Here is an 18,170-nt window from a genome sequence, read left to right on the forward strand (position 1 = left end):
AGCATTAATGACTTGATGAGCTTTCTAGAAGGAAAAGCAGTCACACACAGTTCCTTCCGTAAACGGATCACCCAGCACCACTGGGTACTTGTATTATACATGCGTAGAGTGATTGTTGCTGTATTGAATTATTTTTTATTAGTTTCCCAGTGTAACAATTAACTGTATTCAGACACATTGTGTAGAGATTAAGCTTTTTCTCAAAGTCGGATCAGATTGATGGATGGGATCTGAGTGAAGCTTGACCTTGATTTTTGAAGATTCAGGTTTAGCTCTTTACTCTTTATGGGAGGATGGCTTACACAGGCCTGTTTGGAAGCTTGCAGTCTGTGGTAGGTCTCCAGTGTGGTTTGGGTCAAGGGCACGGCTCCCATGGCCCAGAGCAGGGATCAGGCATCAGGAAAAACCTGGAATAGGTGTGTTCTCCAGGCCCCTGAAGAGAGCCCAGCCTGTCCATTCCGTTCATGGTTGTTCCACTGACCAGCCCCTGTGCTCGGCCCAGTAACTCCCAGTGACAGCAAACTTTCCTACCAGAAACAAGATTGATAGGATGAGATCTCCGTGGAGGAAAAAAAGAAAGCAGTGAAACTTGCTTAAACGTCATAACATTTTCAACGTTAAGATTTACGTTTCTTAAGACACGTTAGAACATCTTGTATTTGAAATGAGGTTGTCATCACTGGTACAGAAATTCCGTAAGAACACTTAGCAGACAGAACAAAAACATTTTATTCATTTGTCTACTAGTAAGTTGGTTAAGCTTTCCTCTTTAATATCTCTTTCCCTTGGTGGTCTGTTGAAAGAGGCTCCACTTGGAGTCATGTAAACTGAGTAGGTGATGCACTTGGCCAGGTGGTGTGGACAGAGTGGGAGAACCTACAGGCTGGGGTTTGGGGAAATGAGGTGCCACATCGGTGCCCTTTCTGATACAAGTGATGGTTGCACACAGGTGGGGTTAGCTGGACAACTGTTTTCACCCCTTTGTGCCAATCTGTATTTTTCCATGAAGTTTCCCAATTTGTTACTCTTCTTAGATGTAATCTTAATCAGGATAAAATACTCTTCAGTAGATTCCTTTCTAGTCAATTTCTTGTCTACCTGAGGCTCTGATGTTGGGAAGCTCTCTTTCTACACTGTAAGTAAATCCCCGGTTTTAAAAATAAATGCAGGATTAGCAGGGGTGGCGAGACTCCAGGAACCAACTAAATAGGATGAGAGCTGACAAGTTAGAGTGTCCACGTTTGGGAGAGTTTTCCCTTGAGCCTCAGTATTAATTGAACAAAACAAATGGTAGTGGAGAATTTCCTGGTGGTCCAGTGGTTAGGGCTCAGTTCTTACTGCCGAGGGCCCAGGTTTGATCCCTGATCAGGGAACTAAGATCCTGCAAGCTGCGTGGTGTGGCAAAAAAAAAAAAATGACTGAGTATATCCTAGTCTGAAGGCATTTACACCATCAATGATCAAACTAATCAAGACAATTTCTAGAATACTTTCCTTAATCTCCCACCTTCCAAATTGCTCGTTGTTGAAGTCTTTATAATAGAACTTATATCTCACTCATCACATGCTGCAGCTGTGTCTGTGGGTTTGGGAAGAATTTTCCATGGTCAGGCTGTAAGACTGGAGCAAAGCGATGAACCGTGATGTCCAGTTTTAGGTCATGTTTAGGATTTGGTCCTTCTGAACACATGTTTATTGAGGGCCTGCTGTGTGGCTCTGGACACAGAAGATTCCAAGTGTCTGCCCTCCTGGCGCTTACCTTCCCTTGTGGGTGGCAGACGAGTGGGAAGAAACACAGAATGTGAGAAGGTAGTAGGAGGTGGGGGAGAGAGGCAGGGCCTGGGACTAGAGACTGCGGGTGGGGGATGGCCAGGGAGGGCATTGTGTGCTTTCTGAGTTGTGTGAAGGTGAGCTCTGCAAAGCGCTGGGGAGGAAGGAGAGGCCATAACAGGTGAAAGGCCTCCAGCAGGGTGGCGGGTAGGGTGGGGGGGGGGTAGCATGGAGGTGCTGGGAGTACTTGGAGGAACTTTCTCTGTGTGATGGGGAGCCCCCTGGAGGGTGTGAGTGGGGGGAGGTGGTCTGAGTTATGTATGAAAAGGGTAAGTCTGGGTGGAGCCTGGGCTATAGAGGGGAAGCCGGGCGCCCAGGCTGCCTTGAGAGGGAGGGAGGCGGAGGAGCCTGTTGCGTGGGGCCAGTGGGGAGAGCCCTGCAGGTGTCTGCACGGTGAGCAGACAGCACAGCGTTGGCTGTGGGCTGGGATGGGAGGTGGGTTTCTCCTGTGCCTGAGTGTCTTCGTGGTGACTCCAGAGAGGAGTGGGGATGGGAAATGAAGGGCAGGGGAATGGAAAAAACCAAACCGATGTGTATTTGAAATTGCGCACAAGGTTTTATCTTTAGAATCGTGAGTCACATAGTGCCGAGATTGGTATGGCGGGACAAAAGTCTGGAGACATTTGCGGGTATACTTCCTGGGCACTTCACGGTTGAGCCCACGAAAGTCTGTGTCTTTTGCAAACAGTATCTGTCTGACTTGTCTTGCTGCCTAGGTTGTGTCTTAGAAATACAGGTGTAGGTCAGTGTGTGGTTTGAATCTAAAGGTTTAATTATCTGCAGAGATGACTTCATTTATGATGACGATTATGTAAGGAAAGATTGGAAGTGGGGTAAATGCTGAGAGGCTGCAATGAATAATCTGTGCTCATTTTTGGCTTCTGGATCCATAAGAACTGAAGAGACATCTGGTGATGTTGTCTTGTGTGAGAATTTCCCGAGTCCCCGTGTCGTGTCACACAGGTGTGGCAGGAAGTCACGGATGGGTAACTGCAGAAAGTTCATAGTATTGCAGGGCGGGGGTGGACGGGCGACTCTGTCCTTTCCGATGGACCTGGCTTCTTAATCTCCTCTGTCTGGCTTGTGTAGGATGAGTTGGATGAACTCCGTGCTGAAATGGAAGAGATGAGAGACAGTTACTTAGAGGAAGATGTTTACCAGCTGCAGGAGCTTCGGCGGGAGCTAGACCGCGCCAATAAAAACTGCCGAATCCTGCAGTACCGCCTCAGGAAGGCCGAGCAGAAGAGCCTGAAGGTGGCAGAAACAGGGCAGGTGGATGGTGAGCTCATCCGAAGTCTGGAGCAGGACTTAAAGGTGAGTGAGTGGGGAGGATGGGGCGTGCCTTCCCCAAAGGAGTGGCTGGGAGTTTCTGTACCATTTCACAGATTTGCCTAGATTGTGTCTTAGAGATACAAGTTTCTGTACCATTTCTGTACAATCGCAGACCTGAAATGCAACCCTCAGAACCCACTTACACGTTGTCTTGATGTTCTGTTAGTGCTTCTCTCTTTCAACAGATTTCGGTTTAAACCTTTTTCATTCACTTAATGGCTTATAGAGTGCGTATAGCGATATGGCTTTGATGGACCAAGATTTAAATCCCTCATATAAACTGAAATCTTAAGCCCTGTCCCCCAAAAGAAAGAAAGAAAAGAAATCATAGTAATGGATCTTCAGTAAGAAAAAAGGATTAATACTTACCCATTGGTCTGACCATTCTTTAGAGATTGTGCAGAAACTCCTTTTAAAGATCTAGAATATTTTAAAAATCGATTGTCAATTCAGTTATAATCAAAGACCACTTTTAAAAGTTGACCGTAGTCACTCAACTTTTTTTTTTGTTTTTTGTTTTGGTTAAGTTTCTAGGATGCAGAAAAGTTTCATATGGTACTATGAAAGTACCATAACCCAGGTGAGACTTATGGTGGTGATTTAACTGAAAGAGAGATAGGATCACAACTAATGGTCTGAAGTGTCTTTGAGAATCGTTGGTGGGAGTGGGAATAAGGGGAAAAAATCCCAGGCTTTGTTTCATCTGTCCCCTCTGTCATGGCTTCTCTCCTGCCCCAATTATCAAACCATTTATCTAGAGATGAATTGTATATAATGTCCTCCTTATTATGGGAGTCCCTAGGAAATCTCATTCCTTTTTCATTATGATAACAGGAAAAGAGTCTTTGTGACTCTTATCAAATTTATAAACCACTAACAGAATGTCAGTCAGTGTGATACAAAGGTGATTTATATTTCTCTTGCAAAATCTTCTTCCTTATTTCCTTTTAGAAAGAAAAAATTAACTGTTTAGCATTCAAATGTTTTACCAGAGTAGACAATTTAAAACGACTACATGAAACACCTACTGCATATAGAATTATTATTATTATTTTTTTTTAAGCAGGTAGGTTTTGTATCTTGGGGAACAGAAATGTTTATTTTTTTGATGATGATGGTGATGATTTTTAACTTGTTTAAAGCGTGTGCTCCTGGGCAGAGCTGGCATTCTTAATGATGTTCTAGAACGAGCGGGGCCGTGCAAAGTGGCCTTTTAATCCAGGTGAAAGTCATATTTTCCCTTAATGTGGATTTCATGTTTTAAACGAATATCCTCTTCCTTTAAAAGTAGGCTTAATATTGCCAGGATCTTTGCTCTTTGGTGTAATACAATATTCCTTAATGATCCTGCCTCTGAAGTGGTTTGGAGGTACCCTTAGCACACAGAAAGCTTCCCATCCTAATGACTGTCTCTGTGGGTCGATGCAGGTGGCCAAAGACGTATCTGTCAGATTGCACCATGAACTTGAAACCGTAGAGGAAAAGAGAGCTAAAGCTGAAGATGAGAATGAAACTCTCCGGCAGCAGATGATTGAAGTGGAAATATCCAAACAGGCCCTCCAAAACGAGCTGGAGAGACTGAGGGAGGTAAATCAGAAATGGGTGGGGATTTGCCCCTTGGGTTGAACGGTAAGGAATCCTATTTTACTGTGATTGAAGGCAGGGGTCGGCTAGCTATGGTTTATGGCCCGGGAGCTAAGAATGGTTTTTACATTTTTTATAGCATTGTTGGGAAAAAAAACACACACAAAAAACACACAAAGTAAACCTAAAAAAGCAAAGATGATGTGACAGAGGCTGTGTTGCTTGCAGAGCCTGAAGTATTTGCTCCCTGGCCCTTTACAGAAAAGGCTTGTTGAACCCTGGTCTAAAGCTGTTTTTTATGATTTCCATTCCGATGTGCTGGCCGTTAATTTCCCTTATGGGTCCAAGCGGGGTGTATTATTACTGGAATACAAAATTAGGCGGTAGCTGTTTTCTCGAGAGCCTTCTCTTCCAGTGAGCTGGAAAATGTGTTATGCTTGTCCACCATCTGTGTCAGCAGGTGATGGGTGTGCTGCCTGTGTCTGTCATTCAGCCAGTACGATTCGAATACGGATTTCTTGTACATTTTAGGGAGTGACTGTGCTCTAGCAAAGCGGTCTAGACAGTGCATATGTATGTTTTTTTCATTTGCAGTGGTAATGCAAATCCTGTTTTGTTGTGGATTATAAGATTAAAGCTGAATATTTTCTCAGAAAATATCCTGCATACTGATGAAGTTAGACACTGTTGGTGAGGGCTTGAAGATGATGGCCTGCCAACAAGCTCACTTAGCACATCATGGTTCCTTTGGATTTGTTTCTTGATTCACCCAGTCCTTGGTCATCCATCCACCTGCCCCTCCACCCACACTTCACTCAGGCCCTGGGCTGGGCCCCGGGCAGGTGGGTGTGAACATGGCCCTGCCCTCAAGGTCTTTACTGATCTGACACATTATGGATTTGGGTAAATTCTGTATATGTTGCCACTTCCATGAAAATGCTGCATGTTCTGTTTCTTTGTCTCTCATAGTATCCCCCTTGGTGAGTGCCCCTGCGGGACCTGGGCTCCGTGGGATGGGGTTCTGTCTGTTCAGGTCACTATGAGGGTGCCTTCAGCAGTGCCTGGCCCTCGGAGGTCCTTGGGGACTCTCTGGGTGAGTGGGGGATGGAGGTGAGAGCGTGGAGCAGTGCTGAGCTTCCTTCATGGAGGATGTGGGGGAGCCTGGGAAGGTTTGTCCTCATGGATGACCCTCCTCTGGTTGTGATCTCACCTCTGCATCTATGCATTCTAGTAACTTACTTCCCTCTTTTCTCTTTGGTCTGAGTTTGCTAGGAGGCAGGCTGTAGTGGTTCCTTTTCTCAAAATTTCCAGTTCGAGCCTGACCTTGAGGGTATAGAAAACAACTTTGAAGTATATTTTACATGCGTGTATGTTTGTGTATAAATATATAAATTATGTGTACAGAAGTAAATACACGTGTTTAAAGCAAGCAAGGATTCTTTTGCACACATTTAAGTGGATTTGTGAAAGACCTGGCATCAGGTCACGAATAGCTCCTTGGGGAGAGAAATGATCACTGATGTTGAAGGCTTCGGACCCTGAGAGCAGTGATGTGGACTCAGGCTGGCTGTGGTGAGGGGGGAGGCTCCTCCCTTTCCTTGCGGCTTAAAATTACTCAGAGGGATTGCTCCCTTGGGACACAATTATAGTATTTTACCTCCAGAGTTGCAGTCAGACTGGTAGGGCTGCATATTGACACCGAACTTTTCCATGAAGCATGAAACTGAGAGTCTGAGGAGGGTCGGACGCTGGTGGACTGTTCTGGGAGCAGAAGGATGAACCAGCCACTCTGGGTTCAGAGGTGGCGGAGGAGATGCTTATCGGAAAATTCGAGCTCCGTCTTGTGAAGGTCTCCGTGAATGGGTCCTTTGTACCAAAGCCAGAAGGAACTTTGCTGTGGGTTTTGCTCTCGAGGGGTGATGATGTTTTCTGGCTGTCGTTCATCTCTGAAGCTTGGTAAGTGGTTGACGCACCACATTCTGAGAAAGGCCAGGGCAGTTAGTGCATCGTGCGTCTCCACAACAGGCATGGTTGCAGATGTGTCTGCCTCCCGGCTCTGCTGCTGTGGCTGGGGCGTCTCTGCACCTGCAGACTGTGCTTTCAGCTGCCTGGTGGCCTCCTCCAGGGTGGATTTCTCCTCGCAATTCAAGCTCAGTCTGTCCAGGAACAGACTTGTCACCCTTGTCCTACCTGCACCTTCTTCCGTCTTTCCCAGCTGTGTTACTGGTGCCCCTGTCCTTTTAGTCACCCGGGCGTAAGTGATGGCAATTATCCTTACCCCTCCTGCTCCCCACCCGCAACTGCCTGCTGCTCTGCTTTCCTGGTCTTAGAAACTCTTCCTCGCTGATACATGCTACGTGCACCTGGCATCAGGTCACGAGTAGCTCCTTGAGGAGAGAGATGATCACCAATGTTGGAAGCCCAGGCTGGCTGTGAGGAGGGTATGGGGGGTCGGCCTCTCCCTTTCTCAAAATATACCAAGTGAAGGAAGCCAGACATATGGTGTGAGTCCATTTATAGGAAGCATTCAAACAGGTAAATCCACAGACAGAAAGCACGTTAGTGGTTTCCAGGGGCTGGGGAGAGGGGAGACAGACTGGGGTTTCCTTTTGGGGTGATGACAGTGTGTTGGAACTGGATGGAGGTGATGGTTATACAACATTGTGAGCGTATGAAATGCCACTGGATCATACGCTTTAAAGTGGTTAATTTTAACCTCAGTTAAACATTTTGACTTTCTCTATTCTATCCGTACTTTCATCTGTCTCCTCTCAAATGAATATTTGAGGGCCGATACTCTGGTCACCACATTAAAGGATGCACTGCTTCTGGTTGCTCCCTTTTCTGTTTTACCTTCTGTATGCCCCCCAGTCCAACAGCGTTCTCATCTTAAACTAATTTGCCTTGGCCCCGGATTGTCTAGCCCTTTAGCATGACACAGAGGTCCTTTCCAGCCTGGCCCATCTCCTCCTCCCAGCTGTGGTTCCCATCCCAAGGCAGTAAACCTGCAGTGAACTAAAAGGCAGTTGAGAAGGAGAAGAAGAGACAGGCCCTCTCGTCCTCTTGAACTAATTAATAGAGGTGTGTCCTGGAAAAGTCCCTTTCTCCACGGATAGATGAGATGCTTAAAGAGGACTGGCGGCATTAACCCCTCTGGATTGTCCCTTCTGGTTAGCAGCCTGCTTGTGGGCTGGCTTCCTGTGCTGTTCACACCATATCCATGCACCCAGACCCCATATACCCTTTCACTTGTGCAAAGCTCAATAATTTTTTGCCCTTTTTTGAGGTGTATTTTTTCTAGTACTCTCTTTATGGTGGAATATCTCAAAAGGTTGAAACTAGTTAACCTTAATTTAGTTTCAGCTTCTTAAAGATTGCCCAAGTGCCTTCACTCAACTGTTTTTTTTTTTTTTTTCATTCTGTCAAAGGGTTTTTGAGTACATGCTAGACACAATAACTAGCCAAGTGAGTTGGCACTTGCAAGGGACAGAGGCATGTTTTAGATCACTCCAGGGAACTAGGGTTGGTGAATGGAGCCACAGGAACCAACTAGCTGTCAGATAGCTCTTGTGGGACATCTCTCATCACCATTCAGGATATGATGTTGATTCTCTGGGTTTAGTTGAGACTCCTTTTGTGCCAAATAAATAAATGGTCAGATTTTGTAACTGTTTCTTGAGTGCTTGAGAGGAATGTGTATGCTCCAATTTTTGGATGAAGACTTTGAATCCATTAGATTGAAGACTTTCCAACTTGAACTATAACTTACAGCAGGAAGGATATTTTATATCATTACTCAATATACAAATGGAAAGGTTTTCACAAAAGTAATGCTTATTTTTTTGCCATATGGGATGCATTCTGATATTTTCAATTCTATTCAGTTCTATTTTTTTTTCTTTTTGGATGGTGGTTATAAATTTAATCCATTACTAGGTTGCCACAGTTTGGGGGAAAAAGAGTGTATAAGATCATTTGTTAACTGTGTTCAAATTTTCTATACCCTTTGTAGTTTGTTTTGTCTGCTAAATATATCTCTTTAGGATAACGATGTATTAAAATCACCCATGATAATTTTGCATTTAAATTTTCTTATAATCTGTCTAAGTTTGCTTTATAGATTTTGAATATGAATGCATAAAGATTTAGAACTGTTTTTTTCTGGTGAGTTGTTTCATTTGATAATGACCTTTTTATTATGCTGTCTTGCTTTTTGCTGTAAAGCCTACTTTGTCTGCTTTTATCATCTATGCCAAGTTTCATTTAGTTAGTATTTGCCTGTTATAGCTTTTTTTGTGACTCTGTTCTGTTTTTCCTACACTATATATTTCTTGTGAATGGGCTATGGCTACCTTTTAAAAAATGCAATCTGGAAACCTCTTTTTTCAAAACTTGTGAATTTAATCCAGTTACATTTATTGTGGTTATTAATGTGTTTGAATTTATTTCTGTCATATTTCATGCTCTCTATGTTCCATGCCTTTTCTTTCTTTTTTTCTGTTTTTTGATGTTGATTTCTCTTTGATTTTTTGTTTTTTTATAAATTTATTTTATTGGCTGTGTTGGGTCTTTGCTGCACATGGGCTTTCCCTAATTGCGGCGAGTAGGGGCTACTGTTCATTGTGGTGTGCAGGCTCCTCATTATGGTGGCCTCTCTTGTTGCAGAGCTTGGGCTCTAGGTGCGTGGACTACAGTAGTTGTGGCTCATGGGCTCTAGAGCACAGGCTCAATAGTTGTGGCACACGGGCTTAGTTGCTCTGTGGCATGTGGGATCTTCCTGGGGCAGGGCTCAAACCTGTGTCACCTGCATGGATTCTTAACCACTGTGCCACCTGTCTTTCATAAAATGTTTAAAATTCTCACTCTTTGAATAGTGTTCAGTACTGAAAAGTGTTCAAAGGTGAAACTATCTCTTTAAGTGTTTCCCATTCTCTAGAAGAATTCTCTAGAATTCCTGTCAGTCTTATGTGGGACTTATGTTGGCCATTGTTATTCCATCTTCCATCTCACTTACCTGTTCTTTTTTGTTTAAGATATTTTTATCTCTCTGTGCTATGTTCTGTATAATTTCTTCATTTCTTGTCCAAGTTACTGATTCTCTTCTTTACAAAAGAATTAGTTTTATTCATCCACTAACTTTTTATTTCTAGAAGTTTTAAAAAGTTACTTGTTCTTTTTCATAGTTCCTTTTTTCTTGCTCATCTCATAGTTCTTGCTTTAAATCTTTAAACATTTTAAAGTTATTGCCTTTTTCAGTTCTGTTATTTTGAATTCTTGATGTTACTAAGCCTTCAGTTTGTCCAACTTGGTAACTCTTACAGTGGATTTTATTATGCGTCTTTCTTAGTGGGAATTCCATGAAGTTTGTTGAAATGTGCTCCTGGTGAGCTTTTGTGTTGATCTTTTTTGGAGGCCTTGATGGTATCACTGGTCCAAGTACAGTTCTTAATTTTTGGCTTGTGGAGTTGTATACCAAGTGGGTGTGTCAGTTGGACATTGAACTTGCATGTGGCATAGGCCTGGGGTATTTTAATATTTCAAAGGAGTTTTTGTTGTTTTTTAGAACTTTTATTGAGATACAGTTAACATATAATAAACTGCATATATTTAGAGTGTACAATTTGGTATCCCAATCTCCCAATTCATTCCCCCCTCAGCCCTTCTTGCTTCCCCCACTTGGTGTCCATACGTTTGTTCTCTACATCTGTGTCTCTGTTTCTGCCTTGCAAACCGGTTGATTTGTACCATTTTTCTATAGTCTGCATATATGTGTTAATATATGATATTTGTTTTTCTCTTTCTGACTCACTTCACTCTGTATGACAGTCTCTAGGTCTATCCATGTCTCTACAAAGGTCCCAGTTTCATTATTTTTACAGCTGAGTAATATTCCATTGTATATATGTACCACATCTTTTTTATCCATTCATCTGTTGGTGGACATTTAGGTTGCTTCCATGTCTTGGCTATTGTAAGTAGTGCTGCAGTGAACATTGGAGTGCATGTGTCTTTTTGAATTATGGTTTTCTCTGGGTATATGCCCAGCAGTGGGATTGCTGGGTCATATGGTAACTCTATTTTTAGTTTTGCAAAGAATCCTCCATACTGTTCTCCATAGTGGCTGTATCAATTTACATTCCCACCAACAGTGCAAAAGCGTTCCCTTTCCTCCACAGCCTCTCCAGCATGTACTGTTTGTAGATTTTCTGATGATGCCCATCCCTCCTGTTAAATTCTAAGCAGCCACCGGGACCCATAGGTTCTACCTGAGAATCTCTCCTTCTTCACCCACTCTCACCTGCTCTAATTCAGGCCTCAGCCACTCTCCCCTTTGCTAAGAGATGGTCTTTGTGTCTCTCCTAAAGATTGCCACAAACTGCATGTCATTCCTAAGTCAAGACCTCAGGGGCTTTCTGTTGCCCTGGTCACCTGCCCTCATCCTCCTCCATGGCCTCATCCCCCACAGCCCTCCCAGCACCAGGCCCCGCACAATGTGCCTTCCTCCCTTCCCTCCCCGCCCAGCGTGTGCTCTACCCTCTCCCCCGATGGCCTGAAATCTTTTAATCACACAGTGTCCTGAGCAGAAGCTTACTCTCCCCTCCCTGGGTGATTTTTAGTTTACTCTCAGTGTGTGTGGGGGGTGCATCTCTGCAATGGGTTGCCTTGGTGCCTTGATCAAAGTCTCTTCTCACGCCCCTGGCTTATTTTTGATAACTCCCACCATCCCTTCCTACCCCCTCCTTAACACATACTCGTGCTCACGGCTCTGGTTTCCGATCCCTTAGGCATTGCGGACACTAGGGAATTTTCCTTCTTTCTGTGTGTGAGTTCAGCTGTGTATAAATTCTTGCTTGTTATATTTTCTCTAGCATTCCTAGCTGCTTACTGGGGGCAGGGCTCACGATAGCTCCGTGTGCTATATATTCCCAAAACAGGATGTGACCCTTCAGGGTTCAGCAGAAGTGCCCGGGTGGCAGCCCTGGGACCCCAGAGTAACCCTGTGTGTCCTCTGTCCCCTGACCCAGCACTTCGTCTCCGCCTCTTTCTTTGGCTCCCCAACCCCCGCTGAGCTTGGAGCTTTCCTTTTCATGTCTTCTCCATGTTGTGCCTCCTCCTCACTGTCTTCTCTTGGGGTGTCTGCTGTAGGCTGAATGTCTGTGTCACCCCCAGATTCATGTTAAATCCTGATCCCCAATTAGATGCTATGGGGAGGTGGAGCCTGTGCGAGGTGATTAGGTCATGAGGTTGAAACCTTACCTACTTTACAAGGATTAGTGTCCTCATAAGAGGGACCCCATACAAGCCTCTTCATCCTGCCCGTCACGTGAGAACACACTGGGACCTGGCCATCTATGAATCAGGAAGCGGGTCCTCACGGACGCCGAATCTGCCAGCACCTTGATCTTAGATTTCTTAGCCTTCAGGACTGTGAGAAATGATGTCTGTTCTTTAAGTGCCCCCCCAGTCTCTGGTATTTTGTCAGAGCAGCGTGAATCTAAGACAGTCTTTCTACTTTTTTCTCACCCAGTGGGTGAGTACTTTTCTCTGTGTGTCATTATATTCAAACTATCAGGCGGCCATAAAGTCTGGAAACAAAGGTGTACAAACATAGTAAATGGTTTTATTGCTATCATGCTACACTTTAATAAAATAGCATTGTCTGCGATTTCAGAGTTTTTGGTCCCCTTGTAGGAAAATGATGGGCATGGGTAAGTCCGTGTGAAGCACCTCTGGGCAGAGTCCTCGTGCCAGGGCACCTCCCGGACCGTGACTGGGTTGTCATCAGTTGCCGTGGAGTCACTCAGGCCTCGGCCCCAGCTGGTCAGCAGTGGATGGGCAGGCTGTGTGGACGAGGCAGCTGTTCTGTGTGGGAGCCTGGCGGGCTCTGTGGGCTCCTCAGGGAACATGCAGGACCTGCTCTCCTTTGCTGTCCTGAGTGTGGGGGGAGAGGAATCTGGTGTCCTGAGTGATCCCGGTTGTGTGCTTGCTGACTTAATAATGAGGTGACGTGGGACGAGGGTGGGAGCAGGATGAATCGGGGGTGTCTGGTTAAGTCTTCTTCCCAAACGCTGAAACATGAGAAGAGTCTGGGGGGAGGGGTGTGTGTGTGTACATGAGTGCATGTGCATATGTGTACAGTGTCTGCACAGGAATCTGGAGGGAAACAGCCTTGTGTGTCCTGCCCACACCCCAAGGGCAGAGGTGGGATTGGACTAGAGCCCCATCAGCTAAGGGAACGACCCGCAGGCCGGGAGATGCAGAGCTCAGGGGCCGGGAGGGTGAGGCGCAGGGCAGCAAGCGCAGGAAGCCTTGACGTGAGCAACTTTAAATGCTTCCGATGGAAACGGCACAGCTTTGTGTCTGGGAAGAAAGGGGGCATGTGTGCAGCTAAACGACCATAAATGGCATTGATGGCTGATGCAGTGTTGCTGGAAGGGATGGGCGAGAGCCTGTCTCGGGCTGTGCTGGTCCGCGGAACCCGGCCCTGGAGCCCTTTCTTCCGGAAATCAAGCTGGAATCACATCAGTTTTCTGCGAGGCTGGTGAAGGTTGGGCGGCTCCCTCCGTGCGGGTCCTGGCCAGGCTTGGACCTACACAGGCTCTGACCCAGCAGCCCTCACCTCTCCTCTGTCCTCCAGACCTTGGCTTGAGCCCCGCCGCCTCCTTCCCTGTGAACTTTGAAGGAGGAGGCCGGTGGCCAGGTGGGCACCGGAGGGGTGGAGGGGAGCTCTGTGCAGCCGTCGGGTTGGGGCGCCTTCAGGGACGCTGCTGGAGGAGCGGTGGGTCTGGGAGGAAGGGCATCCACTTCTTGCCCTGACCCAGTAACGCGTCCCTACAGAATTAATTTCTACTTTTGGAAGTACTCGTTAAGCTGCTGCTTTCATCTCTACTGAGAAAGTTATAGGAAGAAGGCGGACAGAATTCACCTTTGAAGGGAGTGAGCTTGACCCTCCCAGCCCGCCTCACCCCCGCTCCCCCTGGACTGTGCCTAGAGTCCCACCTCTACTAGTGACATGCGGCCCATCCTTTGAGAGTCTCCCAGAAACGCCACTTCCTCCTTGAAGCCTTCCCTAGCACTCTTCCTGAACTCTTTCATGAGGCCGTTGCAGGTTCTCATGCAATTGTAAGAAATAATACAGAAAGTTCCCATGGACACTTTACCCAGTTTCCCCCAAGTTTTTTGTTTGTTTTTTGTTTTGTTTTTCTTTTTGTTTGCTTGGGGGTTTTTTGGCCACACCTCAAAGCACAGGGGATCTTAATTCCCCAGCCAGGAATCCATCCAGTGCCCACTGCAGTGGACCACCAGGGAAGTCCCTCCCCCAAGTTTTTTTTTTTTAAATAAAATTTATTTATTTATTTATTTATTTATTTATTTATTTAATTGGCTGTGGTCTTCATTGCTGCACACAGGTTTTCTCTAGTTGCATCTAGCGAGGGCTACTCTTCATTGTGGTGTGCAGGCTTCTCATTGCAGAGCACGGGCTCTAGGCACGTGGACTTCAGTGGTTGTGGCACATGGGCTCAACAGTTGTGGCTCATGGTCTCTAGAGTGCAGGCTCAGTAGTTGTAGTGCATGGGCTTAGTTGCTCCGTGGCATGTGGTATCTTCCTGGGGCAAGGATCGAACCTGTGTCCCCTGCATTGGCAGGCAGATTCTTACCCACTGCGCCACCTAGGAAGTCCCCCTCCCCCAAGTTTTATTAGGTAACATAAAACTCTGTATGATATTACAACTAAGATCACATTGCTTCAGTCAAGCTACAGAACAGTCCCATCACCACAGGGATCATCCGTTACTTTGACCTTTTATGGCCACACCCACTTCCCTTCTGTCCCTGCTCCCATCCCGCACCCCTGGGCACCCACTGCTGTGGTCTCCGCTTCCATAATCATGTCATTTCAAGAATATGAATAAATGGAGTCGTACCGTGTGTGGCCTTTGGGGATGAGCTTTTTTTCACTCAGCATCTGGAGATTCACCCAGGTTGTGGACGCATGCGTGGTCTGGGCCTTTTTATTGCAGGGGAGTGGTCCACGGTAACTGAGCACCACAGGAGGCCGAACCAGTCGCTGGTTGAAGGACATCTAGGTTGTTTCCAGATTGGGGCTGTTAAGAATAAAGTTGCTGTGAACATCTTTGTGCAGCTTTTTGTGGGAATGTCAGCCTTCGTTTCTCAGGGATAAATGCTCAGTTCCTGGGTCATGTAGTCATTGCATATTTCATTTTTCATTTTTCTTTCTTTTTTTTTATTTTTTAAAAGAAAGCGCTCAACTGTTTTCCAGAGCGGCTGCATCATTTAATGTTCTCACCAGGCACACACAAGTGATCCAGTGCTCTGCATCCTCACTGGCATATGGTGTTGTCCCTTTTTTATTTGGGCCATTCTGATAGATGATACCTCATTGTGGCTTTAATGTGCATTTCCCGGGTGGCTAATGATGCTGGGTGTCTTGTCATGTCATATTTGCCATCTGTATGTCCTGTTTGGCGTCTTCATGTCTTTTGCCCATTTTCTAATTAGATTGCTTGCAGATTTTACTGTGTGTGTGTGTGTGTGTGTTAACTGTTGAGTTTTGAGAGTTCTTCTAGTTACTAGTCCTGGGTCAGATATATGGTTTACAAATATTTTCTCCCACTCTGCAATTTATCTTTCATCCTTTCATCAGGGTCTTCTCCAGGGCAAATGTTTTTAATTTTGATGAAGTTCAATTTATAAATATTTCCTTTTATGGTATCAATTTTCAGAGCTCTTTGCCTAGCCCTAGATTCTGAATATTTTTTCCTTTTTTTTTTTTTTTTTTTTAAGTTCTACAGTTCTACGTTTTACATTTCAATCCATCGTGTCTATTTTGAGTTCATTTTTGTATACGGCCTGAGACTCAGGTCCAGGTTCGTTTTGTGCCTATGAGCGTCCAGTTGTTTTGGCACCATTTCTTGAAAAGGCTTTCTTTGCTCCATTGACTCACTTTTGTACCTTTGTCAGAAATCAGGGGATGTACCTGTGTAGGTCTGTTTCTGGGTGCGGTTCTGTTCCATTGATTTCTGCCCACCCAGCCTGGATTACTTAGCTTATAAATGTTGAAAGTGCTTTCTTGGTAGGGGTCCACTCCAACGGACAGTTTGAGGGTCTCACGGGACCCTCAGTGGCATCCTCCACCCACGTCTCTTGTCTGATTGGCTGCATATGTGTGTCTGCACTTCCCTGCCCTTGTCAGGAACGCAATAAATACTTGTTGAATGAGTGAAGGTTTTGTCATCTTTATTTTTCCTTGAGAAAGAGCTATAATGTTATCTTAAAATCTCTTGGTGAGGAGTTTCCGACTCTAAACAGTCACCTCAGGACAGTGCATACAGACCCGTGATTCCACTCAAGGTCAAGTGTTTGGACCATGACTGGGCTGTCAGATCACCCTTCAACCAGGCTCGGGGGGTCCCTCGCTGGGGTCATGCCACCCCCGGTTGTCCAGATGAGCCGGTGGCCTCCTCTCTTCCTGTTTCCTGTATCCCTGTGGGCGCCCAGGTGGCCTTTCAGGCAGAGGTATGTCACAAGCAGCGATGCTGTGTGCGTGGCCATGTGCTTCAGGCCGTACCTACTGGCAGAGATGTAAGACCCAGCCCTTCCTCTGCCCTCAGCACAGCCTCTCCCAGCACATTGGGAATCTTATATACCATGGAGTGTGGCTGTCAGCCTGCCACCTGCTATTGAAGCAAGGAACTTGTGAGTTTCAGTGAAATGGACACTGTTCACATTCCTTTTCCTAAAAAATAAAATGTAGCCAGAGCACATATTTCTGGATAACTTAAACTCTACTAGGTGGTTAACTGCATCCAGTTTGTGCTGCAGGAACAAATAACAACTACTTCTCTTTTCAGAATCTACATTTGCTACTGGGGGTCCATCAAATTATATGCTGTACATGGTGTTAGTGATGTCATATGATTTGGGTAACTTTTATCCTCAAATGCAGAATCAAGAGTCAGAGAAATAGAAATGCTTAGAAGAAATGCCTGGTGTGACTATTTCCCAAGTATACTTTCTTGGCATTTCTCTGCCTCAAGTGAGAACCATCACTTGATTATGAGCCAAAGAAGCCGTTTTCATTTTTTCCCTTTAGTCATCAGAAATTATTCAGCAAGCTGTATATATAGTTACGCATCTGTGCAGAATGTCTTACTGTTGAGCAGCTGATTGCCAGCATTTGAATCCCTGATGTAAGGATGAACCTGGGAGAAATGAGTGAGAGACCTGAGCCCCCAGGGTGCTTCCCCTCAGGTTGGTCCGTTCTTGTGCCGAGAGGAGGCTTGTGTGGGAAGCTCGGTTCTCACTTGTCCCCCAGCATCGCAGATGCCTTTCTTGTGACCCACAGCAGGCTGGCTGGGACAAGGGAATGTCCAAAACCTGGGAGCGTTCATCAGATGGTTGGTGTTTGAGCATAGATGCTGTTCCTCTTTGGATGCTGGGAGCTGGTCGCCCAGGCAAAGCCGTATTTACTCACCAAGCCCGTACTTGTATGGATGATTTAACCCTGAGTACTTGGTGGAGCCCCTTGTTGGTTGTTTTCCCATCTCATGTGGCTTCGCCTCTTTTGTGGAGGTCTCGCCGGAGTCTAAGCGGAGCTGGGAGCCAGAGGGGGCTGTCTGGGGGGGAGCAGTGGTGGGACATTGGGGCACTGGGCACCCCTCCCCCCCCGCGGGACTGTTGGTCGAGGCACTGGGAGGGGGCTGCGAAGAGGCTTGTGTGTTCTATCATCTGTGTGTATTCATGGGATTAGCAACAATTTTTTTTCATGAGTAAAACAAACTCACTTCTGAAAAATCCTCCATTTATTATTTTTGTGAATCTTAGGAAACAGTTTAAAGATGATATAATTTTATGCAACAAGTGCCTGTCTGTTTTGGTCTAATACATGTGTTTAAAACACTTTTAGTGATGAAGAGCTTTACACATTCCTCCTGGAGGAGGAACGTCTCTGGGTGAAACGGAGATGCTTTCCCTCTGGCTGAGTCCATGGCCTGGCCGCTCGTTTCCTTTTCAGCTTTGAAGTGTCGCTGGTTATTTCCAAGGATTCTCTTGTGTAGGGTTTGGGTTTGGGTTTGGACTTATTTTTAAACCAGGTTACTCACAGGGTCCCTAAGTGGTGGGGCCCAGGTGTCGCATGAGCCTCACATTGTGGTATAACATCACCCGTTGGGATTGCCCGGCGGAGCATTTCTGAGCCATGTACTCAGGGTTTCTCAGCCTCGGACCTGCAGGTGTTTTGGGCTGGATAACTCTTTGCTGCAGGGGCCTCCCTGTGCCCTGTAGGATGCGTGACAGCATCTCTAGCCTCTACCCACTGGATGCCGGTAACAACCCCCATTTGTGACAGCGTCTATGGGCAAAGTCAAGTGTCCCTGGGGAGTGGGGGGCTGAGTCACCCCCAGT

The 18,170-nt window shown here is 45.9% G+C and overlaps 1 protein-coding gene across 5 annotated transcripts in view; it reads left to right on the forward strand.

Annotated features, from left to right (window-relative positions):
* MTCL1 (microtubule crosslinking factor 1) overlaps positions 1-18,170 on the forward strand; it is a 115,860-nt gene that overhangs the window by 7,916 nt on the left and 89,774 nt on the right. For all 5 annotated transcript variants that reach the window (XM_057698823.1, XM_057698822.1, XM_057698825.1 and 2 more), the window contains exons 2-3: positions 2,919-3,143; positions 4,590-4,748. In XM_057698823.1, the coding sequence (XP_057554806.1) occupies positions 2,919-3,143; positions 4,590-4,748 (384 nt within the window). The remainder of the gene's footprint in view (positions 1-2,918; positions 3,144-4,589; positions 4,749-18,170) is intronic.

Source organism: Hippopotamus amphibius, chromosome 11, assembly GCF_030028045.1.
Source record: "Hippopotamus amphibius kiboko isolate mHipAmp2 chromosome 11, mHipAmp2.hap2, whole genome shotgun sequence".
Taxonomy (NCBI): Eukaryota; Metazoa; Chordata; class Mammalia; order Artiodactyla; family Hippopotamidae; genus Hippopotamus; species Hippopotamus amphibius.